Consider the following 23,282-nt stretch of genomic DNA (forward strand, 5'->3'; position numbering starts at 1 on the left):
CAGCCCGTGTGGCCGCGGAGCCACGTGCCAGGAGTCACCAGAGGGGGGCTACCGGTGCCTCTGCCCCCCCGGATGGACCGGCAGGACCTGCCGACTGGGTCAGTCACACACACACTCATTCTCTACACAGACAGGTCATCATATGGGGCCTGGGGTGGTCCAGTGGTCTAGCACCACGGCCTACAGTGCACACATATGCCCATGTCGGCATGGGTCAGAATCCGGCCCATGCCCTGCTGACCTACCCTCTCCTCCTTACTTTCCTGTCTTTCTCTACTGTCTCTGGCCTCACTCCAAGAAATAACCTTAAAAAAACGAAAGTCATACTGTATACCATTTAGCGATGTAAAGCACAGTGGTTTCCAGTGGGAATCGAACCTTCAATCTGGGTGTTACTAAAGCTGTGGTGAGCTATACACAATCAAGCCAGGATGGAGAGGTCTTCTACATATAGACCTAAAGCCCCCCCCCCCCCCCCCACCAAGTTTACCAGCCAGGAAATCAGTATGCTTTGCTCACAATGTTCCACAATGTGCCATTTGAGCCAATTGATATATCTTATTGACAAGAAACTCCCCAAAGCTTCGACTGGATGCAGTTTGATTTCTCATGACAGATGATGTTATGATGTTACTGTAGAGGCATTGCATTAAATCGACTCACATACTGTATGCACACACACACACACACACACACACACACACACACACACACACACACACACACACACACACACATACACACACTGACATGCACACACACACACACACACACACACACACACACACACACACAGACACACAGACATACACACACACACACACACACACACTGACATGCAAACACACACACACACACACACACACACACACACACACACACACACACACACACACACACACACACACACACACATGCTCCAGGCTCACAAAGTCTGGGGAGACATATTTTAGGATGGCCTCTTTTCTCTTTTTTTTTAATATCAGAGTGATATATCACGCTGACACCTGAAAAACCCCCGCAGTTCCCTCACACACACACACACACACACACACACACACACACACACACACACACACACACACACACACACACACACACACACACACACAGTCAGATCTGTGCCCAGTATTCACGAGTGAAAATCCACTTGTGAGAATTCCCTGGCTCTCTCTCTCTCTCTCTCTCTCTCTCTCTCTCTCTCTCTCTCTCTCTCTCTCTCTCTCCTCAGACACCAATGAGTGTGAGATGGGCGTGTGTGTCCATGCCGGCTCCTGCCGCAACCTGATTGGTGGATACCTGTGCGATTGCCTGCCAGGCTGGGCGGGGCCTAACTGTGACATCAGTAAGTATGAGTCATAGGTAGTGTGTTTCATGGCTCTCCCCAAATGGGGAAGATCGGGAACAACATTAAACAAACAAAATATTTAAATACAATTAAATATGATGTATTACATCGTATTCATATAGACTGTGGAGTATTATTAAGGAATACGATGTGTGTGTGTATGATGTGTGTGTGATGTGTGTGTGTGATGTATGTGTGTGTGTGATGTATGTATGTGTGTGTGTGTGTGTGTGTGTGTGTGTGTGTGTGTGTGTGTGTGTGTGTGTTGCTCCGCAGGGAACAGCAGCTGCCAGGGCTTGTGTCTGAACGAGGGACGCTGTGAGGTGACTTTCTACTTCCTGTCTCTGTCTCGGTCGCTATAGCGACCGCCTGTCTGTCCCCTGTGTCTGTCCCCCGTGTCTGTCCCAGTATCTGTCCCCAGTGTCTGTTCCCCGTGTCTGTCCCAGTGTCTGTCTCCCGTGTCGGTCCCAGTGTCTGTCCCCCGTGTCTGTCCCAGTGTCTGTCCCCGTGTCTGTCCCAGTGTCTGTCCCCGTGTCGGTCCCAGTGTCTGTCCGTCCCCGTGCCTGTTGTCCTCTTGTCTGTCTCAAAGCCTCTTAACTCATTTAGTGAATTTAGGGTGAATAAAGTCGCCTAAAAATGTTCAACATTCTCGACTTTATTCACCAAAAATGCATACATGACTATACTTCAGTGTTGTCAAACATGTGACAGTGTTTCCTGTCCCCTGTAGGACTCTGCGTCTGGGTCGCGGTGCCTGTGTCTGTCCGGCTTCTCTGGGAAGCACTGCCAGACGGGCCCCAGCCCCTGTGACAGCGCCCCCTGCCTGCACGGAGGACAGTGTATGGAGAAGGACAGGACGGCTGTGTGCAGCTGTCCAATGGGATACACAGGGACGTACTGCGAGGTACGATCCATCTATTAAATAACAATCAATATTATTATTATAATCCACAACATGTCAGAAATCCAAATGAAAGGGAATTTGCATTCTCAAAGAGGATAGTCAGCCCAAAAAAAAGGTTTTCTGATTGCTTCCTTCTTTTCTGTCGCTGATTGGCTCGTTCCCTCTCTCTTTCCAGGCGGTGGTGGACCTGTGCGATCCCAGTCCCTGCCAGCAGGGGGTGCCCTGCCGGAGCACGGAGGGGGGATACACGTGTGCCTGCCCCGAGGGTTACTACGGTAACGAGTGCATGAGCCTTAAGAAGGACCCCTGCTATGGCCAACACTGCCCAGGTGAAGAGGGAGGAGTGTGTGTGTGTGTGTGTGTGTGTGTGTGTGTGTGTCTGTTCCACATAGGTTCTAACATGCTACACTGGCTCTCTCTCATATCCTGGGGGAGCAGTGTGGTGTGTGTGTGAGGGAGACAAAGACTAGACAAAGGCCATGCAATCAATTCTCATCAATTGTTGGAATGTGGTCATTTCTGCACCCCCACCCCCCCCCCCCCCCCCCCAAGACAACACACACACACTGCACACCCCCCCTCCGAGACAACACACATGCACACCCCCAAGGGAGAACAGAGCTCTGGGCTCTGGGCACAGGGTCAGCCATATTCCAGCGCCCCTGGGGCAGTTAGGGGTTAAGTGCCTTGCTCAAGGCGTCTGCTAAATACCATAAATGTAAATGTAAAATGTAAATGTGTGTGTCTTCCCTCTGTTCCACATAGGTTCTAACATGCTACATTGGCTCTCTCTCATACCCTTTACCCTCCTCTCTCCCTCCCTCCCTCCCTCCCTCCCCCCTCCCTCCCTCTCTCCCTCCAGGTGCCATATCAGACCCAGCGCGTGGGGGCGGGGTCAGCCTCTACATGGTGTTGGTGGGCGTGTCGGCGTTGGTTACGGCGTGCGGCTGTGCGGCGTGCGCCCTCCTCCTCTCCCATCTCCACCGGCGACGGAAGAAGCAGCAGGGCGGCCCCCGGGGGGAGGAGGAGGGGGGCATCAACAACCAGAGGGAGTTCGTCACCCTCATCCGTAACCTGGACCGCCCCGCGCCCCTCCTGCCCCCCCTGGCCTCCTCCCACGGCCACGCCCCCCCCCACGCCACCCCCTGCTGCGAGGAGATAGAACTGACCCTGCCGCCGCCCTCCCCAGCCCCGTCTCACTCGTCCCCGGCCCTCAAACCGGCCCACGGGCCCAAGCTGGACATCTCCAACCGGGAGAGAGAGAAGCTGAACAACCACTTCCACCACGCGGACAACCAGGAGCTGAATCAGGAGGTGTGACCTTTTTCAACTTTTGTGGGACTCTCGCAGAACCCTCGCTGAGGATTTTATTTTGTAATTTGTTGTTTTTGCGCTCAGTTACCTCTCTCTCAGTTCCCCCCCCCATCCCCCCTCCTCCCCCCTCCCCCCGCCTCCCCCCCCACCACTCGCCCCTGCAGCTGTGCCATTGCGGCATCACTTCCTGTGGGGGCGGGGCCCCTACTCCAACCCCTCCTGGAGTCGACCCCCTGACCTTTTTGTCGTGAGCTGAGATTGTGATTGGCTGAGAAGGCTGAGCCTCGGAGCGAGCAGGCATGATGCCGCCGGCCTTGAACCTATTTCTGGGGGACCTGACCTCTGACCTTTGACCCCATGTCCTGTGGCCCCCCCCCCCCCAAGGTCGTCTGCTGAGGACTGCCCTGTTGAGGGGTTCATCTGTGCACTGTGGTGGGACTCCTGACTGTGTGTGAGAGAGCCCCAGAACTACATTACCCATGATCCCCCAGGTGTTGCTAAGCCACTGTAGGCCAGCACACAGCCCTGGCTGCCCTGTGACTGGTGGTGGACAGGGGACATCCACCAGGACAGCAGCCCTGACCTGTGGCCTCCTGGCCAGGGGGAGAGAGAGGGAGAGAGGGAGAGAGGGAGAGAGGGAGAGAGGGAGAGAGGGAGGGGGCTGGATGATCTAGCGGTTTTCATTCCTGTGTGAGTCCATATCCACGTTTGATTATGTGAAGGATTTGTGTGTGTGTATGTGTGTGTGTGTGTGCGTGCGTGTGTGTGTGTTGGTGTCGGTGTGTGTGTGTGTGTGTGTGTGTCTATGCCTGGTGTACGTGTGTGTGTATGTGTGTGTGTCTATGCCTGGTGGGTGGATTAAGGTCACAAATGTTTTGGTAGTCAGCCTGACCTGTCATGGAGGCTGCAGTCATGTGACGGTGTATGTGATGAGTATTAATGGCCTTAAAGGCTGTTGCCTGGAGGGGAGAGAAGGAGGGAAGAGGGGAGAGAAGGGGGGAAGAGGGGAGAGAAGGAAAGAAGAGGGGAGAGAAGGAGGGAAGAGGGGAGAGAAGGAGGGAAGCAGGGAGAGAAGGAGGGAAGAAGTGAGAGAACCACAGCATTTACTGTATAAAGAAATGCTACAGGGCAACCTTTGGAAAAAGACAAAAAAAGAGAGAGAGAGAGGGGGGGGGGGCCCAACCAAAAGATGTTTCAACCACGAGAGAACTAAGTCAGAACTTTACACTGTTGCCTGCGCGGAATCTGTAACACTGCAGTTGTCAAAGATGTATGATTTGTTTCCTTTTTTATTTTTTTCTACCTGTGTGTAAAATAGCTCTGTTGTATATATGTTGTACATATTGATATTGCCCTTTTTTGTACTGTGGTGTTTTGTTTCAGAATGTTGCTGTTTTACTTTGCTCTGTTTGTCCTCTCTCTCCTTCCGTTCCTCTGGGGCTGCCAGCAGGTGTGGATTGTAATTAAAGTGCATTTACCGACCAAATCTCTGCGTTTTGTCGTTTGTTGTGTGTGTGTGTGTGTGTGTGTGTGTGTGTGTGTGTGTGTGTGTGTGTGTGTGTGTGTGTGTGTGTGTGTATTCCTCAGTATTCTCTGTGTGTGTCTGAGAGAGAGGGGGGGGGGGCAGAGAGAGAGAGAGGCAGAGAGAGAGAGAGGGGGGGGGAGGCAGAGAGTGAGAGAAAGTGAGGTCACAGCAGTGAGAGTGAGCAGGCTTCTGGGGATGACGAATGTGACCTCTGACCTTCTCAGACGGGGTGAAGGCTGGAAATGACCACGGGCTTCCTGTCCCGTCCCCACCCTAGCCAGGAGGAAACGTAGGAAATAGAGTGCTTTTACCCAACACACACACACACACACACACACACACACACACACACCATTATTAGGAACCTCTCCACACCTGCTGTGCAGCGCAGGCCAGGATGTATTGGACCACAACCCACCCATCAGAAAGTTGACGTCCAGCCAGCTGTGAGGTCAAAGGTCGTCATGTGATGCCTGTTGAGGCCAACGGTGTGTGAGGTTGTCTTATGTTGCCAGTCATGGGTGTGTAGAGTACCGTAGAGTTGTGTTCTACCAATCCCTGAGGGGAAATTCACTTTCAGCGGCCGATGACATACAGTAGACACTACATATAAGGACACATGCAGTAAATACGCAGTAGACATATGAAGTAGACATGAACCATTCCAATACAGTACATGCCAATAACCCAGAAAGTGTGGCCCCCCTCCAGTGTAGAATCCATGAACTTGGGGGTCAAGGTTAAAATCACAGAGGGTGGTTTTTATGTCTCTGCCAGTTCCTCTAGGGCTATTTTGAGGAGCTGAAGAACCGCAGCTGTTGGAGAACTACAGACTTTGTTCTAGACTCTGGTTGGAGGCTACTTGTCAGAAATATGAACTTTGGAAAACAGCAAATGTTACAATGAAAGTCAGGAGTATTGTGAAGAGACAGCCAGTTGTGTCTGTGTGAAATCTATGAAACACCCATGCTAATAATTTTGTGTACCGTAGAGATCAGTGGAATGCATAACTGTGCAATAATCACTGGAATCACTGGAATTAACTGATTTTTGACATTTACATTTATGGCATTTAGCAGATGCCTTTTATCCAAAGTGTCTTACAACAAATACATTTGTTTAAGTAAGTGAATCATCTATCCATCAGTCATCATAAGATAAAGTAATCAATGCTCAGACCAGGGGCCATAGGCAGTCACAATGCTAGAAGAAGGATTTTTTTCTTTTCTTATTTTTATTAACAGGAGAGAAACTTGTACAAGGGGGTAGTGGGGGTGAAGTGGTTTTTAGGAGGGAAATTCCTATTTCCGTCTAAAAAGTGTTTTTTTACTCACATTTGTTATGGCAGAGGTATGGAAGTAGCGTATAATAAGCTGACACTATTTATGTGAGCCATAAATGTGCCTCAAAAGTAATTTGCTCACTATCACACACACACACACACACACACACACACACACACACACACACACACACACACACACACACACACAGACACACTTACTCATGGTGAGTGTTGTTGCTGTCATCTGTGACAGTTTATGCCATTGCATTGTTTTGGTATTATTATTGTTTTCTTCCTTTTTGTTATTGTTATGACATTGATGCTAATTGATGTTGTTGCGTTGTTGAGGATTCGCTTCCCCTAAAGCATTTAATTACACTGTATCCTGTATACTGTGTAAATGACCATTCAAATTGGATTTGATTTGATTTTGATTTGAAATAAATACTTTACGAGTATTTATTAGTAACTTTATTGGTATTCATTCAAAGCAGCTGGCCAAGGTGCTACAGTTCATTGAGGTTCAGTACGTTTCATCCTGCTGAAATGATGAAATGTACAGACTCAGAGGTGAAGGTGTGCCGGTCGACTCTGGATCCTCTGAACCTCAAAGCCATGAGGAAAGGACCATACCTAGAGCGCCATCTTCTGGCCTTCAAAGGCAGTGCAACAATATGGCTTCACAAATAAATAAATAAAAACCCATGTCCATAAATGATCGAAAATGCAATGCAACATCATTCATCGATCAATACGTTGAAACCAATTCATACAAAACAGCCACCATTTTACCACCACAGTAACAACTGATAATAATCCACAATAATAATAATAATCCAACTTTTCCTCCTCTCTGATGATAGTCTGAGAGAGCTTCCGTTTCCAGAGGAGTGTGGATCTCGTCTGCCGTCGTCCAGCGAAACTGTCTGGACGAAACATTTCACTGTCTTTGGTGGTTCACAAAAACAGGTACTCAAAATCCTAACTGGAGAACAATGTGCGATACTTATTTCTTGACACGGGGCGCATCTGTATAGATTTAAAACGCCAGTGTGGGTTATTACTTCGTCAACACAGGGGAGGCACTTTTGCTGTTAGCCGAATAGCTAGCTGCTAGCTAAAACGACGTATCTGCTGGCGGGGCTAGCTCGGTGGCTGGCTGTTCTCAGGTGATCGCGTCATATTTCAGTGTTGATCTTCAAATAACCCGGTTATTATGTATGTATGGATCCTTCTAGCTAGCTTGTCCCCACTCCTATTGGCAAGCTGGTGTTCAGTTGCCCAAATAGCTTCACTGTTAGATCGTTAGCTGGCTCGCTTGTACAGTAGTGGTCCCTCTGGCTCAGTTGGTAGAGCATGGCGCTAACAACGCTTAGGTTTGGGGTTTGATTCCTGCTGGGACCATATATACTGAAACGTCTGCACTCACTGCAATGTAAGTCGCTTTGGATAAAAGCGTCAGCTAAATGGTATATATATTATTATATTATAGTAGTAACTAGTTGGCTAGCTAGGTAGCAGCACTGAGCCAGATGCATGGCAGGCTAGCGCGCGGCTGCACAGCCGTCCCGACCCGAAGCTAAATCCATGCAAGGCCTTGGACTGAAGGACTTTGTATGTGCGTGTCTGGGGGTCTATATTAATAGACCTCTTAAACCGGACGGGCCCATAATTGGGCCCAAGTTCTGCTTTGATTTATAAAAACAGATAATAGCTAAGATGATGTAGCTCGCTTCTGTACTTGGAACAGCTCACCCCAACCTCAGGTCAGACATGAAATCATGTCATTTGTCGCGTACATCGCATACAGACGTAGTTGATGGTGAAATGCTTTGGGATCTTACTCCTCCATCAACAATATAATCTAGTCTAATAAAATAGTGACAGTAGCATAGCAGAACGGTGTCGTGTAAGTAGCAGCAGTAATAACAGCAGTAATGCATCACATGCAGTCAAAGTCCAGCAGCTGTTCAGAGCTGGCATCTCTCCCAAAAGAGTGTGACAGGTTGGCGCGGTTTTTAAAATGAGATTACATTTGGTAGATGAAGAGAATCAGATTTGAAGATTGAGAGTTTGCAAGATGTTTGCCTCAGCTCAACTTCGCCCTCCTCTGAGGTTGGAGAAATGTTTTGGTTTTAAGAAGAACCAACACCTTTCATATTTAACCCTTCCCCTCTCTCTCTCTCTCTCTCTTCCTCCCTCTCCCCTCCCTCCCCCCCTCTCTCCCCCTCTTCCCTCCCCACCACAGCAGCCGTGCCCCGCCGCGCCCCCACCCCCAGCGGAGCCGTCATGTGGCAGGAGGCCCGCAAACATGAGCGCAAGCTGCGCGGCATGATGGTGGACTACAAACGCCGCGGCGAGCGCCGGAGGGAGTACTACGAGAAGATCGTAAGAGACAACAACAACCATAACCACAACCACAACACACCATAACCATAACACAACCATAACATAACCATAACAATAACCACAACATAACCACAACACAACCACAACCACATCAACAACCACAACCACCACAACCACAACCACATCTTACCTCTTGTTTTCTTTGCTGTTCCTTTTCTTATGTGTGATTTCTGATGTCAGTGGAACCAGGAGTGGTTTTGTGCTGATATTGATTTTCTTTTGAAGGTTATTTTTTGTGGCAGTCCCACTCTTTTATATATATATATATATTCAGTTTTTATTGGATAGAGACAGGAAAGTAAGGAGGAGAGGGTATGTCAGCAGGGCATGGCCCGGATGCTGACCCGTGCTGACTTGGGCATGTGTGTGTGCACTGTAGGTCGTGGTGCTAGACCACTGGACCCCCCCAGGCCACTGATACTGGTTTCCTGTCTGAATGTCCCAGCACTAATTGAATCATCAAACCCAGGATTAGTGGAATCAGGTGTCCTGTTGTTCCAGGCTGCAACAGAAAGCCAAGTGTTGGTGACCATGGTAGTGTAAGGTTGCTGAAAGATTAACCTGATCTCGTCCTCCACCTCTCCTCTCCTCTCCTCCTCTCCTCCCTCCCTCTCTCCTCTCCTCCATCTCTCCTGTCCTCCCTCTCTCCTGTCCTCTACAGAAAAAGGATCCGGCTCAGTTCCTGCAGGTTCATGGTCGGGCCTACAAGATCCATCTGGATCCCTCTGTTGCGCTCGCCGCAGAAAGTCCCGTTAACATGTAGGAGAGAACACACCCACACACCCACACTTAATCTCTGTTGTAGAGTGGAGCCCGCTGTGCGCTCATGTGTTCCTAACGGTCCGTGTGTTCATGTGTGTGTCACCAGGATGCCCTGGCAGGGAGACGCCAACAACATGATTGACAGGTTTGACGTGAGAGCTCACCTGGACTACATCCCCACGTACACCCCTCCTCTGCTCAGCACTGTGTAAGCCTGCCTGACGTCCCCCCTGGGAGCCTATCCACTCATTAATCATACTACCGTCTCTCTATTGTTTCAATCCTAACCGCCCAAAATAGAAAAAATAACGTACAGGCGCATCCACAATGTGCCATGTTAAAGTCACGCACACACACCCATGCAGGTGATGCTCGAGGTAGAAATGCTTTTGGGTGTGGCCGCCAATTTGGGGCCTTTTGTCATTTGGGGGAGGACCCTGATGTGGGCCATGTCTGTTGGTTGCAGCTCCCCGGAGCAGGAGTCGGAGGAGAGGAAATGCAACTACGAGCGTTACCGAGGCCTGGTGCAGAATGACTTCGCCAGCAGTGAGTATCTGCCCCCCCCCTCCTCTCCCATCACCCGACCACTGCGCCTACGTTTGGAGATGTCCAACTCGATTGAAAGAAAGTCTTTTTTGGCAAGACTGGTTCAACTGGTTCCCCCCTGTATTTAGATGCCGTCCAGTAGCTCTCCTCACTATCCGTGTGTATTGTGTACCTGGGGAGGCTGGTGGAGGTAGAAAAAACGGAGGACGGGCTCATTGTCATGCAGGGAACGGAATGAGGAAAGGTGTCACCCGATTTCTGCCTCCTCCCAGCCTCTACTGTACACAATACACATCCCTCATCCCGTTCCATGCGTAACAATCAGAATCAGAATTCTTTTATTTTAATATAGAATTTTAATATATTTTAGTATATTTGCACATACAGGGAATTGACTTGGTGAGGTTGGTGCATGGGACACAAAAAACAAATAGCAAATATTGACAAGAAATTTACAAAATAGCAAAGTATTAATAAAATAGCGATAACAAATTTACACATTTACAAAAAAGAGCAGCAGAACAATACATCTTGTAGGCTGTGGGAGACTAAATGGCAATGAGGCTGGAGGCTGTGAAATGGTTGTGGGGCATGTTCACTATAAATTACAATCATTTTAAATAATTATAAATTACACTGTCAGTGCATTGTGTGTGACAGGATGGGGGGGGGGGGGTGGAAGTCCCAGAGTCAGTGAGAGGCAGGGGGCTTGGTTCTGAGCCCCACTGCCATGGGGAAGAAACTGTTCAGGTGGCGCAAGGTTTTAGTCTTGATTGATTGGAACCTTTTGCCGAGGAGCCTGTCCTGCGACGTCCCCCTCCGCCAGCCCCCCCCGGTCGTGTGTGTACAGCGGTAGCGGTGCCCGGTCTCCTGTGCCTTGGGCCCAGTGGGTATATTTGTGCAGGTTTCGCTCCGTGCCCTCTTACCTACTTCTGTCCCTGTCAGTCTCCGAGGAGCAGTGTCTGTACCAGATCTACGTGGACGAGCTGTACGGTGGCCTGCAGAGGCCAAACGAGGATGAGAAAAAGAAGTGAGGAGCCCATACCTATCTCTGTACTTTGCCATAACCCCCCCACCCCCCACAAACCTCTCCTGTGACCTCCATTCTGTGACGTTACGCAACTCTGTACCACCTTGCAGATTTGTGTTGTACCCATTGACAAGCCCCTCCCCTCCTCCTGCAGGCTCGCCGAGAAGAAGGCCACCATTGGCTACACGTACGAGGACAGCACTGTGACGGAGCAGGACGCCCAATCAGATAAAGGGGAGGAGGAAGACTCGGAGGAAGAGGAGTCGGAGGAGGACGATGGCATACCAGATATCGGTGAGTTTCAGAGTTGTGTTTTAACGTTGGGTTAGTCAGTCACATGGCCTTGTGGGGGGGAAATGTATGTGGAAAATGTATTTTCTTGATTGTCAGTGTCTTGATTCTGTTTTTCTCTATTTTGTGTGTGTGTGTGTGTCTCAGATGTGGAGGTGGACATTGACGAGATCAACCAGGAGCAGGTGTTGGAGTTGAACAAGATGGCCACCCCGTATGGAATGGCGGAGGGAGACTTTGTCAGGTAGATTGTTCTAGATCTGTGTCATCCACAGGCCTCCTGTCTCTCAAGTTAGATAGAATGTTCTAGATCTGTGTCCATCCACAGGTCTCCTGTCTCTCAGGTCAGGTAGAACGTTCTAGATCTGTGTCATCCACAGGTCTCCTGTCTCTCAAGTTAGATAGAATGTTCTAGATCTGTGTCCATCCACAGGTCTCCTGTCTCTCAGGTCAGGTAGAACGTTCTAGATCTGTGTCATCCACAGGTCTCCTGTCTCTCAGGAGTTAAAACAAAACACCAGCCTAACGCCCAAAGAGTACCACAACACCGGCTTAGTCTCCCCAAAGCTGTCCACACACGTGTGAAAGTGAGAATGGCTCGTCAATGAGCTTTCACCAAGAAGAAGAGAATAACAGCTCAGCTGTCTGTTTGTCTGCTAGCGTTGTGGATGCTAACCGGGCGACTGTTGTTTTGGCAGGATGCTGAGGAAGGACAAAGAGGAGGTGGAGGCCATTAAACACGCCAAAGCCCTCGAGGCAGAGAAAGCCATGTACTCAGTAAGGGAGAGAGAATACTCTGTGTGTGTGTGTGTGTGTGTGTGTGTGTGTGTGTGTGTGTGTGTGTGTGTGTGCCCATGCCCGTGTGTGTGCGCGCGCCCCCCCGTGTGTGTGTAAATATATCTTGTGTGTGTGTATATATATATATATATATATATATCGTGTGTGTGTATATCGTGTGTGTGTGTATATATTGTGTGTGTGTGTGTGTGTGTGTTTATATATATCTTGTAAGTGTGTCTTATCTCTCCCAGGGTCGCCGCTCTCGCAGACAAAGGAGGGAGTTCAGGGAGAAGAGACTGAAGGGCAGACAGATCAGCCCACCCAGGTAACGCCTCCCTCCCCTGTGTCACATGACCTCGCATGCCCCAATCACACCGCAGAGCACCGCTGAGCTGTACCTGGTTGGCATGGTTACACCCCCACCTCAGATGTTCTCTCAGCGCTGGGAAGGACACTGTAAAAATACTATTCCCAGCTATATATATATATATATATATATATATTATACAGTACCAGTCAAAAGTTTGGACACCTTCTCATTCAATGGTTTTTCTGACCGTCTGAATCCAGACTCTGATTGGAGGCGGCAGTGCGGTTGATGGCTATGACCTTTCACCTCTAAACACACATCTCTCTTGTCTCTCATCTCAATTGCAGCTACGCCAGGAGAGACAGCCCCACCTACGACCCTTACAAACGGTGAGCTCTTAACCTTTGACCTTTGACCTTTAGATGACCGACCAAGGTACGACCTAATAAGTAAGCACTGTAGCATGTTTGCTAACCTATGGAATAGTTTTGCCAACCTTTGAGAATAGTTTGCTAACCTATAGAATAGTTTTGCCAACCTTTGAGAATAGTTTGCTAACCTCGCTTTTGCTCCAGGGGCTCAGAGCACATGAAAACTTGCCTGATTTTCCACTTGACATTTAGGTGAGAAAGATCCCTGGTATCCTGAAACCCAGTCTGCTCAGGTCTTTCCCTTTTCTAACTCTAACCAAAAACGGACATTCTTGTGTTTTTTGGAGTTGGGGCAGTCCCACTCATATTTTTGTTTTTTTAGACAGTAGACAAAGACAGGAAAGTAAGGAGGAGAGGGTATGTCAGCAGGGCATGGGCCGGATTTGAACCCATGCCAACATGGGCGTACATGTGCACTGTAGGCCGCGGTGCTAGGCCACTAGACCACCCCAGGCTACTGGACCACCCCAGGCCACTGGACCACCTCAGACCACTGGACCACCCCAGACCACTGGTCCATCTCAGACCACTGGTCCACCTCAGACCACTGGTCCACCCCAGGCCACTGGACCACCTCAGACCACTGGACCACCCCAGGCCACTGGACCACCCCAGACCACTGGACCACCCCAGGCCACATAAATGACACCCCTAGTGTATGAGTAGATCCTTCTAGAGTGGCGGATCAGCGCCCTGTGATCTGGAGAGGTGGGGGGGGGAGGAGGAGGATGAGCAGGAGGGGGAGGGGGGGCACTGAGTTCAGCGGCTGAGTGATTTTTCTTTTCTTGAAGGCTTTTCTCTCTCCCGGCGCGAGACCTTTCACTGCGGAGTCGATTAGGTGTGCGATGTCATTTGAAAAGGTGTTTTGTTGCGTTGTTTCAACCCAGCGTGAAGCAGAGCGAAGCTCCTAGTCTCACATTGTGCTGACGGCTTCAAGAGACGACACCCCGACCAATGAGCTGTGGCGCTCGCTAGAACGTTTGGCGTGCTCTTGAGATTGTTATTACTATTGTTATTATTACACCTGTTTATTATTCCTGCTGCTACTTACACTACACCCTTATGCACTGCTGCTGTCACTGTTTTATTAGACAAGATGATGTTATATTGTTGATGGAGGAGTAAGATTCCCAAAGCACTTTGCTATATTAACTAGGGCTGTATGTGATGTACATGACAAATAAAATTAGATTTGATTTGATTCATCAGCCAAGCCTGATAAAGCCGAGATGTGTGATACTTTGATCAGTGACTAACTCTGGGTTTCCCTCTCCTCTTCCTCCTCTTCCTCTTCCTTCTCCTCCTCCTCCCAACTCTCCTCCTCCTCCTTTCCTCCTCCTCCTCCTCCCCCTCCCTTTCCTCCTCCTCCTCCCACCTTTCCTCCTCCCTCTCCTCCTCCCACCTCCAGGCCAGAGGAGTCGAGTTCCGATTCGCGCTCCCGGTCCCGGTCCCCCGGCCCGGAGAAGATCACCTTCATCACCAGCTTCGGAGGCAGCGATGAAGAGGCCGCCGCCGCCGCGGCAACCCAAGCCCCTCCCCCTGTCCACGCCCCCGGCAACTCGCTGCACCACCCCGCAAGTCATAGCAGGGGCTCCCGGTCGGTAACTTTCCCCTTCCTGGCTTCTCATTGGTTGTGTTCTCCTGTCAGTCAATTTGTTTGCTGTCCAATCAGTGGCCATAGCTGTGAGGAGTTTGCGGGGGGTGATTGTTTGGTGAGGTCGGACCCCCGGTTAGGGTGGGGTTCTGGACCTCAGTAGAACAGCCACAGTTTGTGTTGACATTGCAGAGAAGGTGTCAGTTTTTGCATTGCATGTCATCCCAATAACAAATATGTTCCAGTCAATTGCGTGAGTGTGTGTGTGTGTGAGTGTGAGAGTCACACAAGACACAAGACTCTTTGGGTTCCTGCCTGTCTGTTCTAATGGCAGGCCTAAAACACTGGGACTGAATAAACGGATAGAATTGTTTTGTAATGTTATCAGACCGTTCACTACCATATAAGTCCAGACAGCACCACCGTCAGGTCGGAGGTCCACAGATGGACCACATCCTCATGTCCAGGCCTGGACTGATGCTTGTTCTCCAGACCTTAGCTCTGATCATCCTGTCTGTGATTACGGCTCATCAACTTTACCTGCAAAGCACCTCCCACCCCAGCGCTAGGCAGCGACCCCCTAAAGGCCAGACCCCCCAACGGGGCTAGAAGCAGACAGGAGCAGCGGTTCAGCCCAGCCCCAACGGGCCTCGTCGCTGACACGCCTGTGTGTGTCTCTCTGTCCAGCAGGCGCCGTTCCACCTCCAGCCCCTCCTCCTCCTCCTCCTCCTCCTCCTCTTCCCGGTCCTCCTCTCGTCGCTCGTCCTCCAGATCCTCGTCCCGCTCCCGCCGGGGCCGGCGGGGTGGCGGGGGGGGCCGGGCCGGGAGGGACGGACGGCGTTCCCGCTCCAGGTCGAGGCGGCGCTCGGACTCGCGTTCCCGAGGAGGGAGAGGGGGAAACGGAACGGGGACGGGAGGAGGGGGGTCGACGCGGAGGAGGTACGACGGGATACGTTCGCGCTCCGACGACCGGGACAGAGACCGGGAGAGGGAGAGGGAGAAAGAGAGGGATCGGGAGAGGGAGCGGGAGAGGGAGAAGGACAGAGGACGACGCTTCTCTGCGCGCAGACGCACGCGGTAAGGCACGGTGGCGCCCCGGCGAGGCCGGCGAGGAGCCCTTGAGCTCGTGTTGATAACAGCGACTGTTTTCCATCATCGTAGGAATTCTAGAGTTCCAAGGTTGAGGTCACATTCCATTCCATTTCAGTCATTTTTTTTTTGGGCCTCAGGTAGTTGACTGACCCCTGCTGCGCATTATCAGAATGCTTCTATTGCTGCACATTTTTGAAAATCTTTTCCCATTGTTTATTATTTTTGCCTGTTTTCGATCCATAAAACTATGGGCCAGACGAGACCATGTTCTAAACGCCTACCTGCCCCCCCCCCTCCACTCCCACCCCCCCAGGTCCCGGTCCAGCTCACGGCAGGGGGGCAGCGCCAGGCGGGGGGGTCGGAGTTCAGGAGGCCATCGGAGGGGGGGCGGCAGCAGCAGCCCCAGCCCCTCCCCGTCCCCCAATCACCCGAGCCGGACCCCCTCCCCCCCTCACAGAGGGGGCCCGCCCTCTGCCACCGCCCTGTGTGACAAGCTGAGAAAGTGAGTGACACAATGACACGATGCTCCCAGACACACAAACTCATACACATGCACACACACCACAGAAGACCCTCTGCTTCCACTTCAACACACACACACACACACACACACACACACACACACTCGCACGCACACACACACAGTGTCCACCCTTGCATACAGTCAAAAACTAACAGCAGCTTTAGGTAGAGAATGTTGGAGCAAATACAGACAAAACATTGAATTAAAGCTGAGAATCTCTACTTTAACCTCGTCCTGATTTGTTTGATTTCAACTGTTGGAGTAAAGAGCTAAAAGAAGACAAAATGCTTCCTCTTTCCACCGCTCCTGGAGGGCGCTGTGTTTCTGAACGTCCTGAAGGAGGAGCTCTTTGTTGACCAATCCTGACATTCTGCTGTTTTTCCATCCATCACCCCTGCCCCCCTTCTTTCTGTCTCTTTTTCCCCTCCCCTCCCCCATCTCTCTCTCTCTCTCTCCCCTCTCTCCCCCCCTTTCTCTCTCTCTCTCTCTCTCTCTCTCCCCTCTCCCTCCCTTCTCTCCCCCCCTTCTCTCTCTCTCTCTCTCTCCTCCTCCCCCCCTTCTCTCTCTCTCTCTCTCTCCTCCCCCTTTTCTCTCTCTCTCTCTTTCCAGGCCTGATACCCCGGGCGGTAAAGAGACAGGAGCTGCCAAAGTCAGTAAGAATTTGATCTAGCTGGGTTTGTTGCTAAGTCTCCGCCTCCCTCTCCCCTGACAAGGTTGTCCGTCAGGCCGGGGAGATGTACTCTATTTTAAGCATATTCTCCATTTTAACCGGTGACTTTGACCCCCTGAATGCAGTAGTTTCTCCATTCTTTGTATTTTTAGGAATGACACCCCCCCCCCCCCCAACCCCCCCCAGACACTCTCACTGGCCTTCACTGATAAAATAACCTTTAGTTGTATTTCTACTCTGCTGCATTGTGTGTGCGTGCACGATTGCCATGCGTATGTCCTCTGCTTTTGACCCCAAACAGTTAACGGAGCTGTTTCACATTGTGCACACCGAACAGCCCATGGCAGCGTAGTCAGGGACCTAAGACACTGACACATGACGATGTCAGACACTCTTAAATGGCTTCCTTTCCTTCCCTGTCTTCCTTTCCTTCCCTTGTCTCCTCTGCTCCCTCGCCGTTGGTCTGACAGGACTGGGTAAGTGACGACAGGGCAGGGAGTTGGAAAGGAAGCCATCTTCAGGGTGCATGGCAGTGCCTCATGGCTCCGCCCCCCTTTCCTCGGACTGCGCTCGCTTTTAAAGGAATAGTTCCCTCCTTTTTTGTTTTGTTTTGTGTAGGTTCATCCAGACAGTAAAAACAAAGAAATAGCCCACGTCGTCGTGATTTTAGCAACACACAGACGTTAGCTCGCTCGCTGTTAGCTACAGTTTCCATTAGCATCGCGTGAGTTAAAAACAAAAAGCTAGCCGCTCGATGCTTTAACTCACCAACTGCCAGAGAGTTCTGGAACACTCGCCACTGACAGTGCCTAAAGTGTTCTATGTGGTGTTTACCTCACAAAATGAAGCATCATAATTGATGCATTTTTGGTGAATAGACTCACCCTTGGCACTCTAGAATGTTGACAGTTTGGGTGACTTTATTCCCCCTCGGCACTGAATGACTTGCTACATAACCACCAAGTGAATTAATTAGTTTTTCTACTGTCTGGATGAACTGCACAGATGAAAGAACTGCTCAGGCGAAGGCAAAGCCCCGGTAGTCATCCTCCAGGTTCCTCTTCCGCCACGGTTAATATCCACATCAGTGGAAATTAAGGGAAGGAGGCCGCTGCTTTAGACCAGTGTCCAATCAGATCCTCTCGTTTTCGCCGAATGGGCTTTTTGCGAAAGGCTACACCAAATTCTACTCACCTTTTTATATTATTTTATTTTTTTCCCCTCTCTACGACACAAGGTCGAGGCTGTGGTGTGCAGAGAGAGAGCCTGGGGGTGGACAGTAGCGACTAGCAGCAGGAGTAGGTCCTGGACTTGTCTGAGCAGGCAGAGAGAGAGGAGACACACACACACACACGCACACACACCACACCTGTCCCACCGGGAACACAACAGAACAGCACAGCACAAGCTGTGATCTGCTTGCTCCCTCAGAGAGACACACACTCACACACACACACATATACACACACACATATACACACACACACACACCACAGGATTAGCTTAGCATAGCATAGACGCCATTTTAGTGATTTGCTCACCTTGGTGCGACAGATCTAGGATCAGAATGGTGATTTTTCCCCATTTCCCCATGACTTGAACGTCCACCTACGTTCTAGAGTCAGAGGGAAAGACTTTTAGTTTTAAGACCATGAACAAACAACTGTTTCCATCGTCAAAGCATCGGTTAACAATCCTAACATACCCAGGTCACAAACAATCAGAAAGAGAAGACAAATGCTCATGGCATAATCAAGGGAAGAACCAAAAAACTAACAAATGTTTGTAGTACAGTTTACGCTCCACTGGCTGTCCTTCACAGAGAGACAAGTTGAACAGCCAGAGAGAAATGGGAAGGGAGTGAGTGAAAAGGAGACTCGTTGAACTTTCTTCAAAGCCTTTTTGTTCGCTGACCTCGTAGTTGTTGCATGACCAGCAGAATTCCTTACCTGGCCCAGCAGGTACACACCCTCAGTGAGAGGAGGAGGGGGGGGGGGGTGCACGGGGAATACACTAGGCCTGAACTTGTTCTCCACCCCCCCCCCCCCCCCCCCCCCCCCCCGCTCTTATTCAACTGTCGACCTCTCTGTGACACTGCTCGTATAGAATTGTGCAAGCCACGTATGGAAGGACCCGTTGGATGTAATATGATCTGTGGCCTGCGGGCTGCTCTCCTCTCCTCTCCTCTGGCTGCAGGGCTGCACGTAGCCTGCTCTACCAGTACAGCCTAGCTCAGCTCAGCTCAGATCAGATCAGCCCAGCACAGATCAGCTAAGCTCAGCTCAGCCCAGCACAGATCAGATCAGCACAGATCAGCTCAGCTTAGCTCACAACATAACACACATACATGTACAGGAGATTTATGCCTCATATACCCCCCCCCCACTCCCTCCAGCTGCTTCTGTACATGAGGCGAATGGCTGTCCTAAAGATGCCCCTGCACTAGTAGTTACACACACACACACACACACACACCTGTGGTACAGCCTTGTGTGTGTGTGTGTGTGTGCTGACGCCAGTGTGTCCCTTAGTTGCAGCCCAAGATGACCCCACAGGAGAAGCTGAAGATCCGCATGCAGAAGGCCCTCAACAAGCAATGTGAGTGACAGGCTGGAACACACACACACACACACACACACACACAGAGACACATACACACACACACACAGAGACACATACACACACATACACGCGCAGACACACACACATACACATGCAGACACACATACACACACATACACACGTGCAGACAAACACACATAGTCACGCACACACACGCACGCATACTCACACACACACACACACATGTGTTCTGTAGGCTGTATGAAGTTCCATGTTCACCCCTCCTCTCATCCCCCGTTCTCTCCCTCAGCCAAGGCGGATAAGAAAGCTGCCCAGTCAAAGATCGCACAGCAGGAAAACAAGCGACAGGTGTGTGTGTGTGTGTGTGTGTCATCCATTGGCACCTACAGAAAGTGCTCTCTCTCTCTCTCAAAGTTTCCCAGAGTTGGGTGATATGAGCGTTCTCCTCATGGCTGATGGTTGGTTGTTTTACAGGAGCGAGAGGGAGAGCTTCGAGCCATGGCACGGAAAATCCGCATGAAGTAAGAGAGTGTGTGTGTGTGTGTTTTCCAGTTAAAGAATATAGTCAATTGTTTAGTGTGATGTCATATGCATATATTTTGTTAGTGTGTGTGTGTGTGTGTGTGTGTGTGTGTGGTTAAACAGCTGTGGTTGTTCCAGGGAGCGGGAGCGGAGGGAGAAGGAGAGGGATGAGTGGGAGAGGCAGTACGGACGACAGAGCCACTCCCCCTCGCCCTCCAAACACCACGGTGAGACCGCCTCTCCTCCCCCCTCCTCCCTCTCCTCCCTCCTCTCCCTCCCCCTCTAAACACCATGGTGAGACCCCCTCTCCTCCTCCCTCCTCTCCCTCCCCCTCTAAACACCATGGTGAGACCCCCTCTCCTCCCCCCTCCTCACCCTCCTCCTCCCTCCCCCTCCAAACACCACAGTGAGACCCTCCTATCCCTCCTCACCACCCCTCTCCCCTCCTCTCTCTCCCTCCCTCTCCCCTCCTCTCCCTCCCCCTCCAAACACCACGGTGAAACCCCCCTCCTCACCCCTCCTCCCCCCACCCCTCCAAACACCACAGTGACAGTTGGACGCATATTCAGGCTATCATGCAGTAAGCCAGTGGCCCAGTGCTAGTTCTCCTGACACTGTTATTGTTATTAAATACTCTGACTGAGTGTTGTGACTCAGTATGTGTGTGTGTGTGTGTGTCCTCTGTCCCGCAGGGCGCGACTACAGCTCATCGAGAAGGTATGTGATGAACCGCAAGAATCTCTCCTGGTGATAAGGAGGAAAAATGATGACTTTGCATTCTGTCACACAAACTCTCTTGCACACACACACACACACACTAACATAGAAATTATTTCTCGAAAACAGTATCAAATTCAAACCATTTCTTTGATTGAAACACACCTACACTCACAGGCACGCGTTCAAAATCTTTTTGTCTTACACATGCACTTCTTCAATTCAAACTCTGTCCCTGTGTCTTTCACACACACACACACACTCACACACACTCACACACACTCTCACTCTCTCTTAGGGAGCTGGTAGCCGTCAGGGTTTGGGGAGTGTGTGTGTAGCCTCTGGTGTGTGTCAGGGTTTGCGGAGTGTGTTCTGTACTCTCTGGTGTGTGTCAGGGTTTGGGGAGTGTGTGTGTGTGTGTACCCTCTGGTGTGTGTCAGGGTTTGGGGAGTGTGTGCTGTACCCTCTGGTGTGTGTCAGGGTTTGGGGAGTGTGTGCTGTAGCCTCTGGTGTGTGTCAGGGAGTGTGTGCCAGGTCTGTGGCGGTGGTGATGAAGACACACTGAACCTCCCTGAGTCTCAGTACATCAGAAACAGATGAGGCTCAGACACACTGTGTCAATCTCGACCCGCCACACTGCAAAACCACGGCACTAACCAGAGCAGCGTGTGCTGGACTGACCCAGAGGAGAGAGTTGACAGACTGTCAAACGTCTTTATCAAAGCCAGCCAGCATCAGCAAAAGACCGGCCCTGTGCCCGTTAAAGGGATAGTTCACTCTTTTTGAAGTTTGACCGTATTTGTGACTTATGTAGGGTTTTGTCGATTGATCCAAACAGTTGTTAAACTCATGGGGTGGTTAGTTATGATTTTTTTTTTTTTTAACAATGCTAGTCGAAGTGGTATGGGTTAGGGTTAGGTTTAAAAATAAATAAATAAATAAAAAAGTGAAATACCCCTTTAGAATGTTTCTGACAGTTTCCACCACTGAAGTAATTATTTGATACCATGATCTCGTCACTACTTGGTCCCCAGTTATTGTAAAGGTTACGTCTCTTTAAAGACGGCCGATTGTGAGTTTGGTGTACAGACACAGTACATGTCATCAAACTCTGGCCGGGTGTGTTAGCATGTGTGTGTGTTCGCGGTGTATCATGTGGTCCAAACTTAGCTCTGTGTTACCTGATATTCACACATGCTCTCTCTCTCTCTTCTTCGCTCACTCTCTCTCTCTCTCTCTCTTCCCTCGCTCCATCTCTGTTTTTAGAAGGTCCCGTTCTCGATCGAGGAGTCCATACTACAGATACTAAACCAACAAGTGGGACACAGCAACCCCCCCCCCCCCCCCCCCCCTCAATCTACCCTCCCAGGGAAGAGAGGAGAAGGAGGAGGAGGCAGAACTAAAGGAGAAAGGAGAGAGAGAAAGAAGTGATGGACAATGTCTGAAATAAACAGAGGATGAAGGAAGAGAGATGGAAGGGTAGAGATGGAGATCTACAAGAGTGACAGACCGCCTCAGCGTTTTCTTTGCGTTCTGCTCGTCAATAGGTGATTAAATCTGACACAAACAGTTGGTCATCATCATCATCATCATCATGGTTGACATCTGACCACACATCGGTACCTCTTGAACACATGTTGTGCTCTCTCCAAATGTCCTCCCCTTCCTCTCATCTGTCCAATCTCTCTCTCCTCATCTTCCATCTCTCTCTCTCTCTCGCTCTCTCACTCTGAGCAGTGTGTGAATCGCAGAAATGCTTCTTTTTTTTTTCTTTCTTTTTTTTTTAAGGAATCTGATTGAAAGGTCATCTGTGTATATAATTTGTCTTCAATTTGAAATGCGTGAAAGTTGATGATGAAACCTTCGAGAGGGTATCGAACCCTCGTGTGTGAATATGGGAAACGATGAGTAGGTTCCTAATGGATTGGCGGTTTTCTATGCCATGCCTTCAACACAAATACTGTCAATTGAAACTTTACCCAACTGTTAACGAGTGACAAATAAAGTTTGGTTTGATTCCCACAACATGAAATGACAAGATTAAAATAAAACACATCAAGTATTCCGTGGCCCGTGTCGTTTCTACGAGGTGATGGTATTGTTTCAGACTTGCATTAGAGATATACCCTGGAACATAACTGAAATACTGAGCTGCTTGTTAGGTGGTTTTGGCTATTCATATAATTTAGAGGAGACACACTCGTACAGACAAGGACAGATGTACTATTTTGTTAAGTTTAGAGGGATGTAATTATGTTTCAATACTAAAATACATCAGTATACCAGAGGTTGCCTTTCTCTGTTCTGTTTGCTATGTTCCTGAGCTAAAGTAAAGCAGAATGGCCTGGATTTTGTTTCTATGTGCTATCTGCTCCCCAAAGGCAGTGGTGAGCGGCATTCCCACCTTTCGCCACCAGGTGGCAGCAGACATCTTATTTCGCCAACTACCGTTGACGTGTTTTAACGGAATGTGTTGCATTGCAGGGTTCTCTTTTTCAACATCGCTGGATGATGTGCGTTGAGTTACATTGTTGCTGGACCAATGTGTCCGATTGCAGGCCCACATTTCACCTGATGCAATATCTCAAATATTTGTTTGAACGATATTCGCATATGATTTGTCTTTTAAAAGTCAACCATTCATTT

General features: G+C 50.0%; 2 protein-coding genes across 11 annotated transcripts in view; both read left to right on the top strand.

The window, feature by feature from the left end:
- The window catches only part of LOC310812182 (uncharacterized protein), a gene marked incomplete at its 5' end in the record, with an annotated part of 26,560 nt that extends 22,034 nt beyond the window's left edge, over positions 1-4,526 (top strand). Inside the window, 6 exons of the mRNA XM_083680600.1 lie at positions 1-98; positions 1,232-1,345; positions 1,625-1,671; positions 2,079-2,252; positions 2,428-2,581; positions 3,115-4,526. The exon at positions 1-98 is cut by the window's left edge and continues 19 nt beyond it. Coding sequence (XP_083536726.1) covers positions 1-98; positions 1,232-1,345; positions 1,625-1,671; positions 2,079-2,252; positions 2,428-2,581; positions 3,115-3,572 — 1,045 coding nt within the window. The 3' untranslated portion in view covers positions 3,573-4,526. The remainder of the gene's footprint in view (positions 99-1,231; positions 1,346-1,624; positions 1,672-2,078; positions 2,253-2,427; positions 2,582-3,114) is intronic.
- A 2,729-nt stretch (positions 4,527-7,255) lies between these two features.
- On the top strand, positions 7,256-22,698 carry clasrp (CLK4-associating serine/arginine rich protein). 10 transcript variants are annotated; one of them, XM_083680951.1, is made up of 21 exons: positions 7,256-7,345; positions 8,625-8,764; positions 9,447-9,544; positions 9,654-9,755; positions 10,014-10,093; positions 11,039-11,123; positions 11,278-11,417; positions 11,562-11,658; positions 12,113-12,191; positions 12,446-12,519; positions 12,852-12,893; positions 14,344-14,532; positions 15,217-15,606; positions 15,935-16,123; positions 16,754-16,793; positions 19,346-19,412; positions 19,687-19,745; positions 19,872-19,918; positions 20,058-20,146; positions 20,612-20,636; positions 21,903-22,698. In XM_083680951.1, exons 2-21 carry the CDS (start codon positions 8,666-8,668, stop codon positions 21,943-21,945), a joined length of 2,034 nt encoding a protein of 677 aa, XP_083537077.1. In that variant the 5' UTR covers positions 7,256-7,345; positions 8,625-8,665; the 3' UTR covers positions 21,946-22,698. The 10 variants fall into 10 exon arrangements, 3 of the variants coding, with proteins under 3 accessions (XP_083537077.1, XP_083537078.1, XP_083537079.1); XM_083680952.1 differs by having other exon boundaries at positions 15,220-15,606; XR_014554512.1 differs by lacking the exons at positions 20,612-20,636; positions 21,903-22,698 and having other exon boundaries at positions 16,754-16,797.
- Positions 22,699-23,282: the final 584 nt, after the last annotated feature.

Source organism: Argentina silus (assembly GCF_951799395.1).
Source record: "Argentina silus genome assembly, chromosome: 11".
Lineage (NCBI taxonomy): Eukaryota > Metazoa > Chordata > Actinopteri > Argentiniformes > Argentinidae > Argentina > Argentina silus.

Coding starts and splice junctions, on each gene's coding strand:
- clasrp (XM_083680951.1), top strand. CDS start 8,666: ATGTGGCAGGAGGCCCGCAAACATGAGCGCAAGCTGCGCGGCATGATG. Junction 11,659..12,112: donor GCGGAGGGAGACTTTGTCAG/GTAGATTGTTCT, acceptor TTGTTTTGGCAG/GATGCTGAGGAAGGACAAAG. Junction 19,919..20,057: donor GCACGGAAAATCCGCATGAA/GTAAGAGAGTGT, acceptor TGGTTGTTCCAG/GGAGCGGGAGCGGAGGGAGA.